The sequence below is a fragment of the Caloenas nicobarica genome, chromosome 27 (assembly GCF_036013445.1).
Source record: "Caloenas nicobarica isolate bCalNic1 chromosome 27, bCalNic1.hap1, whole genome shotgun sequence".
In the NCBI taxonomy this organism is placed as follows: Eukaryota; Metazoa; Chordata; class Aves; order Columbiformes; family Columbidae; genus Caloenas; species Caloenas nicobarica.
The window spans coordinates 467,821-487,721 of NC_088271.1; the positions used below are offsets into that span (position 1 = coordinate 467,821).

Genomic DNA, 19,901 nt, shown 5'->3' on the forward strand with positions numbered 1-19,901 from the left:
CCCCAAACAATAGGCACATTGGAGGGTGCCGAGTGTGGGGCCGCAGCCAGACCCCAGCACGAGGCCCCTGAGCCCCCCCAAGAGCCGCCTAAGGAGATTATCGCTCCTCACATGAGCCGCCGAGCCCCACGGCCTCACGCTGGGGAGGAGGGGACACGGGGGTGACAGGGACACAGAGCGGGGGACCAGTGCCTGGGAGCCCCACGAGGGTCCCCATGGGCCTGGGAAGGGGCAGAGTGGGGGCTTTGCTGTTTGGGTCGGGGCGAGGCGTGTCCCATGGGCAGGAAAACACACCGAGTCTTTGAACAACTGATTTCAGAGCAGGCGCTGACCCAAAACGCACAAACCTTTTGCCTGTTTGTGGGGAAAACACGCCCCGTCTGCCGCAGGAGGGCACAGGGGGTTGTCCCTGCACAGATGGGGGTTCAGCAGGTCACAAACTTAAGATTTGCTGCCTCCAGGGCCATGCTGCCCACTCACGACCACAATTTGTCCCTTGGATGCTGGCCCTAGTACGCTGGGGACGTCCCCCTCCCCTGTGTCACAGCTCCGGGGAGGCTGGGGACATCCTCCACCTCTGCCCTGTGGGATCCTCAATGAAATGGGACAGGGGAACAGGTCCCCGTTGTCCCCACAGCCCAATTCGGAGGGACAGACCTTTGCAGCCATGTCCCAGGGGACCAACAGCTCCTTCCCCATCTGCTGGCGCACACGGGCAAAATGTTCAACCGCTGCTCTTTATTCGGTGCTCGGCTTCCTCGCCCTGAACGAGCGGCACGGAGGAGGTTTTCCAGGGATCACCTGAACACGGGGGGTTCTGAGGCGGCAGAGCAGGGCCAGGCTGGGGGGTGGGACGGGGGGCACCTCCTCCGCGTATCCCCAAACTCCCCGTGGGGACACGGCTCTGCCTGAGCCACGGGACAACCACCAGGTACCCGCAGCTGCCAGAGCCGCTCCCGGGAAAGCTCCGTGCAGAGCAGGAACCACCACCTCTGTCCTGCCCCACAGCACTGCCAGGGAGGGGGCCGGGCCCCCAGCCCCCCTCCAACTCGCCTTATTGCTGTAGTCAGAGCAGCAGAGCAGCCGGGGGGAATGCCGGGCTTCGCTGGTTTAGGAGTGGGGACGAGGACATGTCCGAAGCCAAGGTTTCGCCATCGAGAGGGTGGGCTCTCGTCTTTCTGGGGAGGGGGGAAGGAGGGAGCTGCCATCTCTCGCCAGCCCAGCCGGTGGTGCCAGCAGCGCCAGGGCCGACACCGCGATTGGGGGGGACAGCTGTGCCATGCCCAAGAGGAAACGCACCGGTCACTCCACGGCCTCCTGCCCTCTCCTGAGCCTGGAGCTGAGGCTGTACAAACTCATTGCACCTCCAGCAGCAGAGACCGGGGAGAGACACTGGGAGAACCGGAGAAGTGAGCGGAAATCCCCTGCCCGTCCCCCGGCTAGTTGCGTTGGTTGGCCAGCTCCTGGGAGATGAATTTCCGAAGGCGCTCGAGGTACTGGCTGTAGAGTTCAATGTCATTGTGCCCGGCCCCGTCCACCCACAGCGGCTCCACGGCCTTGGGGCAGCGTTCGAAGAGCGCCAGGCCATGGGAGAAGTCGATGACTTCGTCCTCCGTGCCATGGATGATGAGGACAGGAGAGGTGATTTTGGAGATCTTCTCGATGCTGCCAAGAAGGTGGGTGGGGGAGAGAGGAGAGGGAGGGGTAAGCACAGGGACTGAGGCACCCCCATTCCTCCTACCTCCCAAAACACAGCCCCTCGGGGAGAGGGACCAGGAAATGCTCTTTGATCACGGCAGAGCTTGGGGACAGGGAGCTTCTGCCAAGGATGAGCTCCAGGACAACATCTCCCCCAGCATGACAGATGAGGACCAGCCAGCAGTGACAATGGCCCCGGGGAACCTCGGCAGGACAGTGTGAGCCCAGGTCCTCCCCGAGTCGGGATCAGCTGGGCCAGACTTTGAGGAGTGGAAGCTCAGCTGTTCTCAGCCCAGCCCCAAAGGCCACACGAGGCCATGGGGACACAGAGCGTGGGCTGGTGGCTCCCAGCCACGGCTTCCGCCTCGGGGACTGTCCTTGGGGACTGTCCCTCAGGCCCCACTGGCCTGGCTGCAAGGGACAGGCGAAGCAAGAGCTTGTCCCACCTCAGCGCTGCCCCTGCCCTCTGCAGAGGGGGAAAAAAGCCCAGTAAATTTCCCTCTGGGGAAAGAGGGGTCCGAGGGACCCTGAGAAGGGGCTGGTGGCACAGCCCCAAAGCTAATGGGACACTGCGTCAGGATGGCCAGGAGGTGACACCACCAGGGGACATAGGGTGCACACATGGTGCAGACCTCAGGAGGGGACACTGTGACCCTGGCGGGGGTTATGATCCCCCGGAGGGGACCAAACGCAAGGCAGGAGGATGCAGATGGGCACGTTTAAGCCTGTCATGGGAAACAGGTCTAGTTGTTCCCATAACCCCTCTTTGTGGCCAGAGCTGGCATCCAGGACAGGGCTGAGCTGGCACTGCCCCTGCAGAGCCAAGCCCTGTCCCCGGTCCCTTCTCCTCAGGCCACTCACTTGGGGAAGGCGTCGAACCAGTAGGTCTTCTTGGTCTCGGGGAAGGCGACTCTCATGCCGGAGGTGAGCGGGGAGTGGAGCACAATGGCAGCACACTCATAGCGGGAGGCCAGGTCAACTGTGGGCACCGTGCCGATGCTTTGTCCGTATAAAATAATGTTCTCGGGGCTGATCCCATACCTGGGGAAGGAGAAGGCAGCTCAGCGCCCAAGCACCAGCGTCATATCGCCCAGGGGGGCCACCCTGCTCTGGCCACAGCCAGAGGAACAGCCCAACCGGGAGCACAGCTTGTGCCAGCGTCCCCAAACAGGGTCACCCTTGCTCCTGTCCCTCCGGGTCTCCCTGCTCCTCCTGCAGCTGCTTCCTGGCCACCCCTTCCCATTCCGAGTGGCCTCGGTTTCCCTCTCTGGATATTTCCTGTTTTCCAGCCTGCCGGGGTTTTCCTGGACACCCTCCCTCCCCGCTGCCCCGCTCACCGCGTCCGCAGCGCCTGCCACGCGGCATCAATGTCGGAGTAGAGGTTCCTCTCCGAGGGCTTGCCCGTGCTCACGCCGTAGCCCGAGTAGTCGTAGGAGAAGATGTTGCAGTTGATGCGGGTGCCCAGCCCGATGTAGAAGCTGCTCATCTGCCCAAGGTCCACGGCGTTGCCGTGCGAGAAGAGCACCGTGTACCTGCAGCACCGGGGAGAGACGGGCACGGTGGGCTCATGTGGACTCCGCCGCGGTGCCACCGCGCTGCCCAGCCCCACCAGCGACTCGGGGACAGATGTGCCTGGGCAGGGCCAACAACCCTCTGGCCACCTCCTCGCGACACCCCCGGTCCAACCCCAGGGACAACCAGACCCTCGTCACCACCCGGGGCCGGGGGCTCACTCCCAGCAGATACGGCCGGCCCGAAGGCAGGATGATTCTGTTCGAGTTTTTGAGTCTATTTTTGGTAAAAAGCTCAGGATTTGGGGCTGTTTGCCCAATGGGGATTTTAAGTAAGAATTCTGACAGCGGATTTTTTTCTCCCCTGAGTCTGGCAAGACACCAGACACTGGGAGAGAAGTGAATTGTGGGAGTGACAAGGCACAAGAAATTTCCACCATAAGGGGAAAAACAATGTTAATCATAAAAATTAACACTAATAGCGCATCGATGGAAGCTTGGCTCTATTCTGCCAGAGGGAGGGAGGAGCGACATGAACCCCCACACCGTGTCGCCAGCTCAGGGAACAGCTGCCAAGTCCCCTCCTGTCCCCACACCGTCCCCACGCACCCAGACACAGGTAGGGGGTCTCTGTCCCACACCCCAGCGTTCTTCTCCAGTTTCCCAGTGTATGGACCCATGGCAGTGACCAGCAGCGGGTTGTGCCTAAATTCCCCCTGGCTTTCGCTCCCAACCCTCTTGAGGAATCAAATGCACCAGGAAATTACATTAAATATGCAGACTCGGTTCATTGCGGGTGTCTCCTGGCCAGCACAGGGTCTCGTCCATCCCTGTGGTCAGCGTGGGACCAGGGACAAGGACAAGTGGCCGGCACAGAGCCCTGGTGCTCACCAAGAGCCTCGCACAGACGTTTGGTTCACAACTGGGGTGTTACATCCTGGTGTGACATCGGGGCGATCTGTGGGACAGCCGGGGGAATCCCCACATCCCCACAGCCTTCGGCTCTGTCTCCGCTCCCTATTTAACCCCGTTCTCGGCTGCAGCCACAAGCCAGACCGGTCCTGGGAGCCGAGCTCGCCCGCCCCACGGGATCCCTCCAAACCCCGCGGCAGAGCCAGCTCCTGCGGCGAGTGCCTGGTCAGGCTGGGACAGGGAGGTGGCACTCGGCTGAGGGAGGGGAGGGGACAGGACGGCACCGTGGCCGCCAGCCCCACGCCCAGCAGGAGGGTCAACCCGCCAGCAGCAGCGCCGGGCCGGCAGGTCCGCGGGCGACTCACCTGGCGCCGGGCACGCAGCGGACGTACATGCAGCCGACACGGTTCCCTCGGCTGCTTTTGGTGACGAACACCTCGATGTTGTCCAGCTCCCGCTGGGAGTACTGGAAATCCGCCCGGTCCTTCAAGTGCAGCTTCCAGCGGCCCGCGGCACCGCCGCGCAGGGAGCTGGTGCTGGTGCTGCCCACGGGCTCCGGCTCGGGCACCACGGCGTAGGTGGGCTCCGGCGGCAGGAAGGCCAGTTTGGCGGCGATGCGGCTGGGGCAGGGCGGGCAGCAGAAGAGGCAGCAGAGCTGGCTGATGGACAGCCCGTTCATGACGGCGGCGAGGCAGAACGCAGCCGTGCCCGGAGCGAGGGAGGATCCGAATGGGACAGAGGCCCCGTCCTCAGCCGGCCCTCGGCACGGCTGCTGCCGGCAGTTCACCGCGGGCCGGGGCTGGGGCGGCCGCCATCCGTCCGGCTGCGGGCAGCAGCGGGGGCCTGCGGGCAGGTCAGAGCTCTTGACAGACGCCCCCCCGACACGCGTGTCCCACGGCTGGGGACAAACGCACTCCCCAGCATCCCCAGAACACACACCCCACCCCCCCACACCAAGGGGAGCATCGTCCCCTTCTAACACACACACCCCCTGCTCGCAGCCCCCGCGCTGAGCCCACGCACCCCCCAAAAACCAGCCTCCTTCAGCACTTCCCACGCACCCCCATGCCGCTCAGCGCAGCCCCCGGGCACCGGCCCACGCTGGGGAGGTGAGGACACGAGCGCAGAATCACACACACATACAACAGCCTCATGGTTGGGGGTACAAAGGCCACAGCCTCCCCAGAACCCCCCAAATGCCAGCACAGGCGTGTGGCAGGAGCGCCGAGCTCCAGAAGAAAAAGGGGAGGGGGAGAGAAAGGGGAAAAAAAAAAAAGCAACTATTTTCTGCAAGTTTGGGCACAGGCTTGCACTGAGGAATGTCAAACCAGCCCACACCCCGAGGAATTTGCTCCATCTGCTTCCGAAGGGCTGGGAAAGGGGAGGAAAGGGTGGAGGGGGGAGAGGCCGCCTGCCCAGCTGGGAGAAATGTGCCAAAATATTCGGAGCTAAGGGATGCCCCATGCCCCGGACCCACCGCAGGCCCTGGCGCTGAATTTGGGTCTGAAGGCTGAATTTGGGTGCCCTGCAGGCTGGTGACCACCCACAGCAGTGCCAGGGCCAGCGCCGCACCCGGCAGCCTCGTCCTGCCCTGGGTTCGTCACCCCACGTGCCAGCGGGACCGCACGCACCGGCACGGGCATGTCGGGGCGTGGGGCTGCGCGGGCAGGGGCGGGCAGCTGCCCACGGCACAGGCATGATGGGTCACGCTCGCCCCGTCTGTCACACCTGCCCCGCACGTCACGGCTCGTCCCGTGGGTCACAGTTCACCCCAGGTGTCACAGCTCACCCCGTGCGCCACGCTTGCCCCAGGGTCACGACTCACCCCATGGGCCACCCCGGCCCCGGCTGGGACACGCACCCACGGGCAGCACCCCCACCTGCCCTCGCCCCACACCAGGTGTGGGGACCAGATCCACCCCCCAACACACAAACACCCACCCCACAGCCAGAGTGGGGGACTCACCCTGCACCCACTCACCGACTCCGTGGGACCCCCCCACTGACCAGGGGGTGTCCCCCCCCACACCCAAGTGACCAGTGTGGCCCCCTCCCCGGCAGGCACCGGCCCCCCACCCCACACACACTGATCGCTAGGGGAACTCCCCCCAATGGCTGGTGTGGGGAAGCCCCACACGCTGACCCGCGTGGGACCCCCCCTCCACACACACCCCGATCCATGTGGGACTCCCAGTGGGCGCCCCCCTCCCCCACCACACACACTGACCCGCGTGGGGTCCCCACACTGACCAGTGGGCGCCCCCCAGCACACACACACACACACACACACACACACACACACACACACACACACACACACACACACGGCGTGCCCCCCCATCACCGTGGCCTCCCCACACACACTCGGGCCGGCTCCTTCCGCCCACGGACCCGGGTGGGCCGCTCCACGCGCCCCCCCACCGACCGGTGGGACCTTCCTACTCCCCGGCGTGGGCGCCCCCGCGCGGCACCCCCCGGCCCCAGCACCCACGGGTGCGCCTCTGCCGTCCCGGCCGGGACAGCCCCGTGTGCCCCCCGCACCTGCACATGCTCGGCCCGGCCCGGCGCCCCGCGCTCGCGGCTGCCGAAGGGACGCGGCGGCCGCTGCGGCCTCCGGGGCGGGGGCGGCGCCACACGGCGGCCCCTCGGGCCCGCCCCCTCATCTCCAGGAAGTGACGGCATCGCCCCGCCCCCGTTGCCAGGGCAGCGGCGCGGCCTGCTCGCCTCATGGCTGCCGGGGCGCCCGCGGCGAGCGACGGGGGGCGATGAGCCCACGCGTGGCCGGGATATTTCAACCCACACCCCCTAAATCTAGATGCCAAACAGCCTGGATCCCCCAAAGTGGACACGGGATGGGAGGGGGTTTGGGTCTGGGCCGAGGGCCCGGGTGGGGCCTAAGGTGTACGAGCACCGTGCGGTCCCACTCCAGCCCTGCAAACACGGGTGGAGAAAGCAGCTCCCCCACCAAGGGGCGAATCTGGTCCCCCAGGGCCTGGGGGTGCTGGATGTAGCCCCACAGCACAGCCTATGTATTGGGGTGGTAGGAAGAGAAACTTGGAGTGAGGCACTTCTGACCCCCCATCGGCACCATATAGCGGTGGGGAAACGGAGGCACAGAGCCCCAGAACAGCCCAGGGCTGAGCCAGTGCTGGTGTGTGACATCTGCACCCTTGGAGCATGGAGGGCGCTGGTCTCTTCCTCCAAGGAACAAGCGCCAGGACCAGAGGAAACGGCCTCAAGTTGCGCCGGGGAGGCTGAGGTTGGATCCTGGGAACAATTTCTTCCCCAAAGGGCTGTGGGGCATTGGAACAGGCTGCCCAGGGCAGTGCTGGAGTCACCATCCCTGGAGGGGTTGGACAGACGGACATGAGGTTCTCAGGACACGGGGCAGTGCCAGGGGTGGGGGAACGGTTGGACTCGATGATCTTGAGGGTCTTTTCCAACCGAAATGATTCTGTGATTCTATAACGAACCATCCACAGCGTCCAAGCAAACTAGACTGTATTAATATTTACACTTCCGAAGAGAGAAGGAAATAAAGGGGAAAAGGTACGTGGTGGAGAAGCAGGTGGCCACCCTTTTGCCGCATGGGCTTTCCCATCACATCTGTGGGAGCTGCTTCCTCTCCCCAGGGGATCACGACCTTTGTGCCAACGCGAGGCGAGGGTGGTCACAATTTCTCACGGCTTCTCCCCAGGAGTGACCGCTTGTGCTCAGCAAAAACCTCAATGGGAAAACCCAGCCTTGCCACGCACCATGGGCACCGCGCTTATGGCCCCGGTGCATCCCGGCACTAAAATGCGTGTTCACTCGTGTGCTCTGGATGTGACACAGAAGGAAAAACCTGAGGAAAAAGCTGGTGAGAGCCAGACTCGCCTCTACTCTGCACTGTCAGGGGATTCGCATCATTTCTGGAGGTCCGAATCCTCTCGGCGATGCGGTATGACGGTTGCTGCGGCAGGGCACGCATGGCTTTGGCTGAAATCAGGAAAAACTAAACCTCCATAATGATCCCACACAATCACTGAGACAGAATTGCCGTGAACGAGGGAGGAAACTGCACGTGGAAGGAGCTGCCACAATTCCCCCAGCTGCTCGTTTAGCCCCTGCAGCTCCGCTCTCCAACACCCTTGTACTGAGGGAAACACTTCCCAAGCATGGGACAGCTGAAGCGGGGCAGAGGCCACTGCTTCTCTCCCAGGATTCCTCTGTTTGTGAGATCTCCGAAAGCCCAATGGCTGCAGCCACACTCCCCGCATTCCCAGGGAGGAGAGGAGAGCCCCAGGGTGGGCACAGATCCTGCACGGGGCAGAGGCAGATTTTGGCACCCCCAGGAGCCCCCGCCTGCCTTGTGCCACGTACCTGAGCCCCATGTTTTCCCTCCTAACAGCCCCAGAGTCCTCCACAGGGTTTTCCTGCAGTGCTACAGAGCCCGGCACTTGGCTTTCCCTGCACCCAGAGCCCTCCATGTGTGTGTGTGTGTGTGTGTGTGCCTCAGAGTCTTCCAGGTGCCTTTTGGGGTGCTCGAGTCCTCTGAGCATGTTCAGTGCACCCCAAAGCTCTCCTTTTGCCTTCTCTTGCACCTCAGAGTCCTCCTGAGAGCTCCACGAGTCCTTCGGGACTCTCCCTTCTCCCCAGGGCTCCCCAAGGACTTTTCTGAAAGCCCCCACCTGTGCTTCTGGACACCCCAGGACACTCCTCGTGACTTTTTGCATCCCCTGCAACCCTCCACGTGCCTTTCCCTGTGCCCCAGGTCCCTGTATCTGGATTTCAGAGCATGTCCTGGGGATCTGGCCCACAGGGAAAAGCAGCAAGGCGGGAGGGTTGCATGGGCTTCGCGAGCCCGCGGGCTCGTTAGGGGAGAAAGGTTCTCACCAAATATCAGGGACAGGAAAGGACACGGAGGTTTGGTGATCTGAGCTTTGTGCACAACCCTGATGAGAAGGAAGGGTATAAGGCAGAAGGCAGGAGCGGAGAGGTGCAGGCACCGCTGGGTTACACCAAACCTTGCCTGGGGAGTGTCCAGTGGTTACTCAGGTGACAGTAAATCACGGGAGGGTGCTGCAGGGGTGACCCTGGGGACAGCAAGCCTGGCAGGCAGAGAGTGGTACCTTCCTAATGTCCTGACCTGCGGCTGGAGCACATCTACGTCGCTTCAAGCCACAAAATAACTTTACTGTGCCGGTGCTGTGCTGCTTAACTAGCCCGGTGCTTCAACAACAGCGTCTCAAAGGGAGGGGAGGGGTTTTGGGAGCGTTAAAACTACAGAATCCCCTTTTCTGCATCTGAGAGCAAACAGCTCTCGGGGGGCAGAGAGCAGCCTTGCTACCAGGACTCCCCAGCTCCCAGTTTTACATCCGCCGCAAAGAGACAGCGCAGCGGAGGGAACAAAGTCCAGCGGCAGCTCACGGGCTGCAGCGGCAACTCCGGAGCGGTTCACGGGATGCGGAGCTGCTGGCAGAAGGGAAAGGCTGCGCGGCAGAGCCCTGCTGCCCAAACCGCCCCAGCAGAAGACAAGTCCCAAGGTCTCAACACGGCACAGCAGGGCAGGACGGTCCTTTTTCCCTTGGGAAACTGGTGGAGATCGGATCAGCGGAGCTGTGGCTGTTGGACAGGCAGGAAGGGAGGGGAGGAACAACAACTGTCAGCCAAGGGGGTGTGAGGAGTCCCTGCGTCTGGGCGCTGGTTCGTGTGTGCTGCTGGAGTCCCTGTCACACCCTGACGGGGCTGGGAGGAAGAGGAGGACGGCTGGGAGGAAGGAGAGGAGCACCAGGCGACCTGGCTGCAGTTCGAGCTGCTCAACCCCCTTCACAACTTCTGGATCTTCTCGGCGATAACGATGGGGTTTTCCTTACGGATCTTCTCAGCGGCTTCTGCCTTGTAGTCGTAGGGGCAGGCGTGCATGTCGGAGTACCGGTGGATGGCGCAGAACAGGTTCCCGCAGCGGCAGTCGAAGCCTGAAGGGAGAGCAGAGACAAAGCCACGTTAGTCCCCGTCCAGCCGGACGGAAAGGCAGCAGGGCCCCGGCTCTTTCCTGCCAGGCCAGGAAACTCCATGAATGCAGAAACAGGGTCAGAGGAGGGACCGACCGGCCAAAGGGAGTCTCAGTGTGGGGGATGACACGGGTGGCTCTTTCCTCTGTCTTAGCTGCTCCCATGAGCACAGGCGCGCTCTGGGCTGCCCCAGCTGTCACCGCAGTGGGAAATGCTCCCAGAGCAGCTGCTCCCTGCACTCCCCGGGGACAAGGGACATGCCGGGGACTGCTGAGTGCCAGATTGCTAATCCAGCCCAGGCTGCCCCGGCAGCGAGCAGAGCAGGCAGCCTGCACTGAGCCGAGCCCTCCAAGCCAGCCCGGCATCACGCAGCGGCATCTGCGCTGACCAGCAAGCAGCAAAACCTGTGCCTCGTTAGGACCACTTTCAAGCTATTTAGGCTTCAAAATTCATAATTTAGTCACTTCAGTTGGAGATAACGCTGTTCAGAAGTGCTACCGTTATGAACACCCTCTGGGAAACTGAGGCAGGAGAGGGTTTGCTGCAGGACAGCAGCTCAGCTCCCCATCGCGCTCTTTCCTTTCCCATCTTTCCAACTACAGGCTGTAAAGACCACCAACACCTTATTACAAGGTGCTGGTTTACTCCTATTTGAGCAAACTCATTTTATCCTAAACGCCCTGAATTCCCAGGAGTTCTCTGCAAGCTGATTCCTAAAGGAGAGGAAACTTCTCACAGTCTGAAGCTCTTAAGGAAACACCCAGGGAAACAACTCTCTTTGCAGATCTGAAAGCTGCGCAGTCCCAGGCTTATAACCCCACAGTTATTTTCTGACAGGACCCTCAAATCTCCAGCAAGCTCGGGCTCCGCGGAGTCAGGCACTGGGCAAACCTCCCAACAAAGCAGCTCACACCAATGAAAACAGAAGCATGTGCGCAGTCCCTGGGCACTGAACACACCGAGGAGGCTGAAGAAGCTTAGAACAGCAAGACCTGCACGGCTCTAGCATCAACTTTTTCCAGGGAAGCACTAAATGCCAGAGTCAATTTAGGGGAAGGATGTTTTTATTAACAAACCACAGCCAAGTTAATTGCTGTATGAATTGCCTTTCCAGGGGCAGTTTCCCCGTTGATACCAGTCACCTGACACCATCTCAGCACCTCTTTCTCTTCAGCTTTACAGGCTGAACACTGAGAGTCAAGCAACAGGAGTTGGACTCAATGATCCTTGTGAGTCCCTTCCAACTCAGGACATTCTATGATTCTATGAACATTAACAAATCGGATGAGTCTTGGAGTGGGATTTTCAGTTCATGTCACTATTACGGAAGCTTTACCACTGACTGGAATAGGAGCAGAATTCGATCCACAGCCAGCACTGACTTTGCTGCTACAAGCAGCTCTTGCCAAGTAGCAGAACTAACCCAAGGGGCACAGCTCCATCCCGTTCTGCAATCTGCATCCAAGGGCTGCCAGGGACCCAACAGCGAGCGGCAGATTCCCCGCGCTGCCGTAGGTCGGAGTTTCCCCTCCCGTCTCCCTGCAGCACCACATTTTGTGGATGTAAAGTGCTTTTTGGAGGGGGTATTTCCAACCACTGCCCTATGCCAGCCCTCCAAACCCAGGCAGTATCAGAGCATGAGATCTGTTTGCATGGCTGTGACAGCAGAATATCCGGGCCACAGGCAAGTTCTCCCCGCAGCCCAGGTCTTACCAGTCAGCCCTATCTTTTTCCGGCAAGTGAAACAGCGATTCTTCTTCTGTTTCGGTTTTTCTGAAGCTGTCTTTACCTCAGTTGTGTTCTGGGATATTTCAAGCAGGGCACCTGAAAGAGAGGCAGGAGTTTTGTTACCCCTCTTGACAAACTGAGCAGCACATTTGTTTTATTACAGGAGTTGCTTGAGGCCCTACTGATTCTGGATTTGTGCCAGACGCCTCTGTGTGCACGCTGCCCTGGCTGGCATAGCCCAAACTGTGAGATTTGCCTTGTTCCACAGAGATCGACACCACACACATAAGGTAATGTGACGCCCTTTAGCTCCTGCTGAGAAAAGGAATTACCTGGCACTCGCCATAGGTTAAGCAAGTGTCTGCATAGTCACTGCGGCTTAGCTGATGTACAGTAACTCAACTACACAGCTGAGCCTAGAGTTAATCTTTGCAGGCAAAAAAAAAAAAAATAGTTAACCCCCTGTAAGTACTACTAATTATTTTTGCTGACTCTTACGTAAGTGTCCCTCATATGTAGGTCTCGGAATGCTTTATACAGATACTCAGCACTGTCTCTAATCTACCAAAAGGAAAACCAAGCTCTGAAAGTCAGATTGCTAAAGGTCACTGATGCTTAGCAGGATTTCCAACAGTACCTAAGCAGGTTAGAGAAGGCAACAGGAGGAAGGAGCTGCAGCTGCCAGCAGACACGTACTGCAGTGCAGGCCGCTCTGCAAATCAGGCAAAACCAGAGAAAGCTTTCTGGATCTGACCCTAAACAGCTTCCTAAAAATCTCACGATCAGAAGAAAGGGGCGGCTCTTCCAGGCCTCTCTTTCACCAAATAGTCTTTCACTCGCCTGTTGTAAATGGTGTCCTGGGCTGCAAGGGATCACCAAACCCAAAATGCACGTGCATGTGCAGTGACTACAGCCTCTTTTTTTAGCAATCAAAAACTTTTGAGGTTTTTTCAGCTTTGAATGCAAAATGTGTGCTGAACTGCAGGAGGGTGTCTCCAATGCAGTGTCACTTGGTCACAGCTCCGCTGCAACACACCAGCTCACCCTCTAACTTGTCAACCGGAGGAATACCCATGCTCCTCCATCACTTCATAGTACCCATTTTGCAAACAAAGCGACAGCATTAACGCTCCCTCCAAGGGGCAGGTCTGGCTCCTGTCACACAGGGTGACAACCAGGCCAGCAGCTGCCCCTGGGCACCCTCACAAACAAGGCTCCTCTCTCCCAAGACTCCACTGGATGCTTCTTTCCTCCCTGGAGAGCTGGCAGGGAACCGCGGCCAAGAGCCGTGCAGCAGGCTGTGGGACGCTCCAGGCTCGCTGCCATTCACCAGGATAAGCGTCACGGAAGATGATCCTCCTGCCAGCAAGCCGAGGGCTGGCAGCTCCTCAGCCCACAGAGCAATCTCTGTCGGCCTGCCCGCAGGCACAGCATTTCCTCTCCTCCCTGTTTCAGAGAGAGACGAACTGTTTTCTGTCTGCGACTACCTGAAAGGAAGTTGTAGCATGGAGGGGTTTGGTCTCCCAAGGAACAAGCGACAGGACAAGAGGAAAAGGCCTCAAGTTGCGCCAGGGAAGGTTCAGATTGAACATTAGGAAAAAATTCTTCCTGGAAAGGATTGTCAGGCATTGGAACAGGCTGCCCAGGGTGGTGGTGGAGTCACCGTCCCTGGAGGGGTTTAAAAAGCGCATAGACGAGGTTCTCAGGGACATGGGGTAGTGCCAGGGTTAGGTTATGGTTGGACTCCATGATCTTGAGGATCTCTTCCAACCGAAATGATTCTGTGATTCTATGATTCTCCTTAGGTCTCCTGCCAGGTGTACCCTCACTGCTGGGAGGTGACAACCATTCCCTGGCGTCACTGGCCAGTACTGTACTTGCTGCTCAAACTGATTTGTGGGATCGGTGTCATTCAGACTCGTGCAAAGGCCAAATCATCTACCTGACGAGGAAGATGCTGATGAAGCTTCTTCAGTCTTGATCAATTCTTCTGTCTCGCCGTTGTTTTCCTCTCTGGATATGCTCATGGCTGTCATCTGATGAGTCACAGGGGTCTGACCACTGGGAGCAAGTGCAACAAACAAACCAGAGAGTAAACACAAGTATTTTCTTTTGATCAGCAGTTATGTGGGAGAGATCTTCAGCCCATAAAGTTAATTTTGTTATACCCAGAGGTAACTCGGGAGTACAACAGGCCAATTCCCCCTGAGATTTGGGATCAACATTCTTCACAGACATAAATGGAACAAATCTCTGATGACCTCAGTTTCCTTTTCCACCCAATTATATCTCAAAGCCAAGTCAACAGCCCATCCAAAGAAGTCCAGAGGCAGGAAAACAGAGTTATGAGTCAGGACTGTAAAGCTCAAGGCAGTGCTGCCTTCCTTCCTATCAAACGTGACCAAGGTCCCCAGTCCCACTGCTGCAGCTTCCAGACGGGATCATCACCAGGTGCTTTCGCTCAGGACTGCGTTAAAACCAGTTTAACGCAGCCAGTGACAGACAAGGTGCACCAGCTCCGAGAGAACCAGGATACCACTTAGCTTACTACAGGTTTTAATTTACAACCGACCCTCTGGTACCTGACTCATCATCTCAGTCTTCCAGATAAGCCAGGCTCACAATCCAGACCGCTTTAAAGATCCCCTTGGCCATATGAAGGATAAGAGCCCACCCCTTGTGTCCCAGGGCTGTTTTTTGGCACGGCTGTAGACCCACCCCACCCGCAGACCCTGCCCCTACCTGGCCTTCACATCCTCGGGCACGGAGTCTCCCTCGGCACACTGCCCCGCAACTGAATCCGAAGCCATGGGGCTGCTGTTGGGACCACTGGATGCTACAAAACAAGATCAGAGTCTTAGTAGACTCTTAAAAATATCAGCAAGTTCCTGGGGTGCTCAACAGGCAAGGAGAAAGCAGGGTGAGCGCTTTCAGCAGGCTTTAACCTCCTGCTCCCTATCAGGAGCTGGGCAGGTAAAATCTGACTTCAGTCACCCATGACATCTCCACCATTCTTTGATTCCTCTTCTCTTCCTCAGCATTGCAAAGCAAACTCTGTATCAGCATAAATATTCTCCTATCAGTATCAATGAAAGTGCTGCAGTTACCTTGAACCCAACGTTACTCTGCAGCTTCTCCAAGGTGTAAGAACCAGATCCTCATCTGCTGAAAGGAACCAGCTCCAATAGAGACATGTTGGTTTATGTCAGCTGAGGTTCTAAGTCAGAATCTTTGGAAAAACCCTTTGTCAGGAAGAACTGTGTTTCCAATATATATTTTGGGTGGGGATGGGGCCCCACAAGCAGCCGGGACTGAGAAGAAAACAACTGACCCCTTTAGAGGGAACAGAAGTGCTCAAAGGTTCCAGTCTTCAATTTAGAGACCTGGGTCTACATGAAAAGGGAAAAACACAAGTTTTCCAGGGGGGAGTAAATCTGCTGGTGGCCAATACCAGGACCATGCTCTGTCCCAGTCACTTAACACAGTCTACAGCCAGGCACCCATGGAAGTTAAGATTTCTCAGGAAAAAATCCTCTACCTGGGGGACTTATCCGGTCACTGCTCTGCTGTCTCTGCAGGAACTCCTTATAGCAAACGGAGCACATCCCGTTGGTGCGGGGGCTGCCATAAAATCCACAGCCCGTGGTACACAGCAGAGGCACCTGCGTTTGGTTCGTCTCCTGAGCCATCCTCGCTCCTCCAAGGCCCCAGGCTACAAATAGGAACAGAAATGACACAGCTGTTAGGGCCGGAGCGCTCATTCATTGTACCGCAGCTGATGAAGGAGCACAAAGGATCCCGAGAGAGTCCAGTTCCTGCACGTGCACGACAACGCGATCCAGGTCCCTTGAGCAAGGGGTGCCCAGAGCTTGTAAAGCAGCCCCGGGATGCGGGTCCTGGAGCTGTTCTGAGCTCAGCTGCCCAGAGCCAGCCTAGAACACCAACAGGAACCGGCTCCCTCAGCCCCTCCTCGCACCACAAGGCTCCCTAAATCCCGGGGAAAGACCTGAACGATCTGCTCTCCAACCGTAACAAGAAGTGCAACTGCAGCGCAACGAGCGACTCCTACAAACACCGAAACAAAGAATGCCACTCAAACGGCCAGCCCAATTAGCTACATTTTGTCCTTAGCAGTGTTTGTTTTAATTTCAAGCCTGTTTTAGTTTTTTAGTTCTCAGGAAGATGATGTAAATGATGCAAAAAGAACCCCTTAAACCTCAGCTTTGACACACATGTATGTCCCAACATATGCTGGTAGATAATGGCAACGTTAACATAGGCTGGGAATAAGAATAAGGTTTCTTTCCGACAGTACAATGCAATTCTGGAACACCTTCCTGGGTGAAACAGCAGACACGGTGAAAACTACTTTTAAAATTAATCTTAATAATTTCTTTCTGGATCACATGCAGTTGCCTCCAGACCCAGGAACCGGCCCCTTCCAGCCACATGAACTGTAGCACTTACACGGCCAAGCTGCGCTGCACTCCTTAGCCCAGAACCACAAACAATAACTCCCAGCAACAACAAGCACCAATTCAGATGTGTGCGGACAACGTGGCCGCAGCCAGTCCAGCTTCGGCAGAGGACAAGCAGGGAGGATGTTCACGGGACCACAGTGGTGCCCGTAGCTCCGGCTCAAGCACAAAGACATGGTGTTGCTACCGGGAGACCCCAGCAGCGATTCCCCTTCTCCCAGCATGGCAGACACACAAAATACCCACCACTTCACAGCCAACTCTTCAGCTTTCCTTCACGCTCCTACAAAACTTGCTCAGCCAAGGGAATAAAACAACAGGAACAAGAAATAATTACCCTCCCAGGAGCGCTCCTGTGGGATGGAAGAGGATCAGCTCTGGTTTATTCCTCCTTGTCCTCAGCTGGGTGATACAAATCTTCGCTCAGGGCTCCCCTTGCAGAGCTCAGACCAGCGTTCCCATTACCAGACCAGGAATCCTTCCCAGACCGACCTCTCCTGCACCCACAGCCTCCCCTGCACCGGACCCTCTGGGATCAGACCTGGCGGCTGGATCCCCGCAGAGGGAACCACGCACGGACAGATCTTCAGCAGCTGCTTCGAATTCTGAGCGTCCCTGGAGAGAGAAGGCAAAGACCGCTGTGACTTTGGGCGAGCTCAGCTCCCCCTTGGCCACCAGCCCGGGGGGACAGCCGAGCAGCACACGGCCTCACCGCAAAACCGGCTGAAACGAAGAATCGGGGGGGTGGGGAACCGACCCGCTCCCCCTCCCGCTGCTCTGCCCCCGCACCCTGAGCCGGTAACCACCCCCCCGGCCAGGGGGAGCCGCCGGCCCCGCGCCCACCCCACCACCCCCGGGCCGAGCTGCCCCAGCCGCTTCCCGGGCGTAGGCCGCGGCTCCCCGTGCCCCCCCACCTCCGCGGCCGGGCCCCGCGCCCCGCTCCCCGCCCGCGGTGGAAATCGAGGCCGAGGCTTTGCGGCCTGCGCGGCGGCGGGCGGGCCCGGGCTGGGCCGGGCCGGGCCGCTGGGCCGCGCCGGGCCCCACTCACCGGCGGCGGAGGCGGCCGGCAGGCCGGGCCGGGCCGGGCCGGCCGCCGGGAGCTCAGGCTGGCGGCGGGCAGGGCGGGCTGCCGGGAAACATGGCGGGCGCTGCCGGCGGGACCGCGGCCCCCGAGCGCCCTCCCCCGGGGAGGGCCCGGCCCGGGCGGGTCGGGGCCGGCGCCTGCAGCCGGTGCTGGGGAGGCCTGGGTGTCGGGGCTGGGGTACGGCTGAGCCCCGGCTGTAGGGGAGGGGGCTGTGGCCCCCCCGGCCATAGGGGCTGGGGTGTAGGAGAGCTGTTGCTATAGGGATGGGGCTGTAAACCCCCCTGACTGTAGAGGAAGGAGCTGAGACCCCCTTGGCTATAGGTTCTGGGGTATAGCTATGGGTATATTTGTGATTCACCTGGCTATACAGGCGGGGGTATAGGTGTGCCCCATCTATAGTGAGGGGGCTGAGAGCCCCTGTGTGTATAAGGGGTGGGATGCAGCCAGACTCCACTGCAGGGAGGGGATCTGGGCACAGACCCAGGCCAGAGGAGAGGGGCCGGAACCCCTGTCCCCCCAAGCCATAGGGACTGGGACATAGATATTCCTTGACTATAGGGGAGGGAGCTGGGGCCTTTCTGCCAGCTACAGGGGCTGAGACACTGGCTGGACTCCAGCTGTAGGGCAGAGGACTGGGGACATCCCCATCTATAGGCACTGCAGGAGAGGGTGGGCAACACTCTCCCCCCAGCTATAGGGAGAGAGCTGGCAGGCGGTGGTGACACTCTTCGCTGAGCCCTGAGTGATGGTTTTTGGCTTCTTTTTATTATCTCCCAAGTAACAAGCACCAGGACCAGAGGAAACAGCCTCAAGTTGCGCCAGGGGAGGTTGAGGTTGGATCTTGGAACAATTTCTTCCCCAAAGGGCTGTGGGGCACTGGAACAGGCTGCCCAGGGCAGTGCTGGAGTCACCATCCCTGGAGGGGTTGGACAGACGGACATGAGGTTCTCAGGACATGGGATAGTGCCAGGGCTGGGTTATGGTTGGACTTGATGATCTTGAGGGGCTTTTCCAACCAAAATGATTCTATGATCGTATTTTCCCCAACATTGCACGCTTTAAAGATGGTGCTTGGCCGCCTTGTCCAGGCTGTGCTTTTGCCAAGAAAGGTTGGACCAGATGATCCTTGTGCTCCCTTCCAACCTGGGATTCTACAATTCTATGATTCTCTGCTCTTGGGCGGGATTTCGGGGCTGGCTCCCGCCATGCAAAGGCACCGGTTGGTGCAGTTTGATTTATTTGTGGCAGCCAGCGTGGGAAATAAACTCACCTGAGAGGCTGGGCGGGTTGCTGCCCGGGCACCCCCGGCTGTCCGAGCATCCCCGGCTCCCGCAGCATCCCCTGCCACACATTGCCCGTGGGCCACCACCGGCGACAACCGCCCAGCCCGGGTCGTGGCCACCAGGTGGCACCAGCCCCCCACGGAAGGTGGCCACACGGGGAGACCCCCCCCCGAAGCCCCTTCACCCTCCCTGGCACCCCTCGCCCACCGCCAGCCCTGCAGACCCGAGCAGGTCACTCTGCAGCACTGCAGCCCCACTTGGCTAACGAGGGTCACTTGGCGAATGCAGACCAGGGGCCTTGAGGCCACCAGCCTGGGGTGCCCCTGTCCCCCCGGGGCTCTCCGTGTGTCCCCCAGTGCTACTGTCCTGTCCCCAAGCACTTTGGCTTTACCGAGCCCAGCAGGGCGGGTGGGGGGGTCAGGGCAGCTTTTTGGGGGCCACAGCCCCCAGCAGCCGAGCTGGGTGGCTGAAGCGCAGGAGCTGCTCTGCCAGGGCGGTTGGAAGGAGCCCAGGATGTACCTGACTTCACAGGCTCTGACACCCCGGCAGGAGCAGGGGACACTTTGCCAAGGGGACAAGGACAGGGGGCGAGGGCGGTGGTGGGGTGCGGAGCGCGGGGCAGACTGAGCTCCAGCACTATTCATGCACGTTTTCCCGTGTTGCTCTGATAAAATTTTCAGAGCCAAAGCTGGAGGGAGCTGCTGGCTGACACAGCCTGGGTTTGTCCCTTCCCTGCTCCGCTTTCCCCTTGTCACCAGAACTGCTGTTGTCACCCACCGCTGTCACTCCCACAGCACCAAGCTGTGCTGCTGGAGCATCGTGTCCATCTGTCCTTGAGCTGTGGCAGCAGAGGGGGAGCTGCCTCCATCTCTGCCCGCCTGCATCAGCCCCCTCCGAAGCATCTTCTCTGCCTGGATTGTCTAATGGCTGTGGCTGAGCATTTAAATGTCACTCTGCTAACGGGAGCAGTGCAGCAGGGAGGGGAGGGCTGGGGGAGACAGGACAGGAGAAACAGGAGCAAACCAGTATTGATTTCCAGCCAATTATCACTGTTATCAAAGCAGCGCAATTAAAGGATGAGGACACATTTACAATACCCTGCCTGCCCCTCTGAGGCCAGACACCGGTTCGGCACATCTGCGCGCACGCAAGCACTCCACGGCTGCACATGCGTGCCCGTGTCCGCTGGCAGCACACGCGTGTACATGCAGGCA

At 59.3% G+C, this 19,901-nt stretch overlaps 2 protein-coding genes across 3 annotated transcripts; both read right to left on the reverse strand.

The window, feature by feature from the left end:
* Positions 1–718: 718 nt before the first annotated feature.
* ABHD17A (abhydrolase domain containing 17A, depalmitoylase) lies at positions 719–6,765 on the reverse strand. 2 transcript variants are annotated; one of them, XR_010607681.1, is made up of 6 exons: positions 6,663–6,765; positions 4,487–4,964; positions 3,036–3,230; positions 2,560–2,739; positions 1,300–1,665; positions 719–1,178 (listed from the first exon to the last, which is right to left on the reverse strand). XR_010607681.1 is itself a non-coding variant. In XM_065652730.1 (5 exons), the coding sequence occupies exons 2-5, from the start codon at positions 4,798–4,800 to the stop codon at positions 1,440–1,442; spliced, it is 915 nt and encodes a 304-aa protein (XP_065508802.1). In that variant the 5' UTR covers positions 4,801–4,964; positions 6,663–6,765; the 3' UTR covers positions 719–1,439. The 2 variants fall into 2 exon arrangements, 1 of the variants encoding a protein (XP_065508802.1); XM_065652730.1 differs by having other exon boundaries at positions 719–1,665.
* Positions 6,766–7,605: 840 nt separating this feature from the next.
* LOC135999120 (AN1-type zinc finger protein 5-like) lies at positions 7,606–17,466 on the reverse strand. The gene is made up of 7 exons (XM_065652604.1): positions 17,369–17,466; positions 16,658–16,935; positions 15,381–15,554; positions 14,585–14,678; positions 13,785–13,903; positions 11,828–11,938; positions 7,606–10,078 (listed from the first exon to the last, which is right to left on the reverse strand). Exons 3-7 carry the CDS (start codon positions 15,529–15,531, stop codon positions 9,930–9,932), a joined length of 624 nt encoding a protein of 207 aa, XP_065508676.1. The 5' UTR covers positions 15,532–15,554; positions 16,658–16,935; positions 17,369–17,466; the 3' UTR covers positions 7,606–9,929.
* Between the last annotated feature and the right edge of the window lie 2,435 nt (positions 17,467–19,901).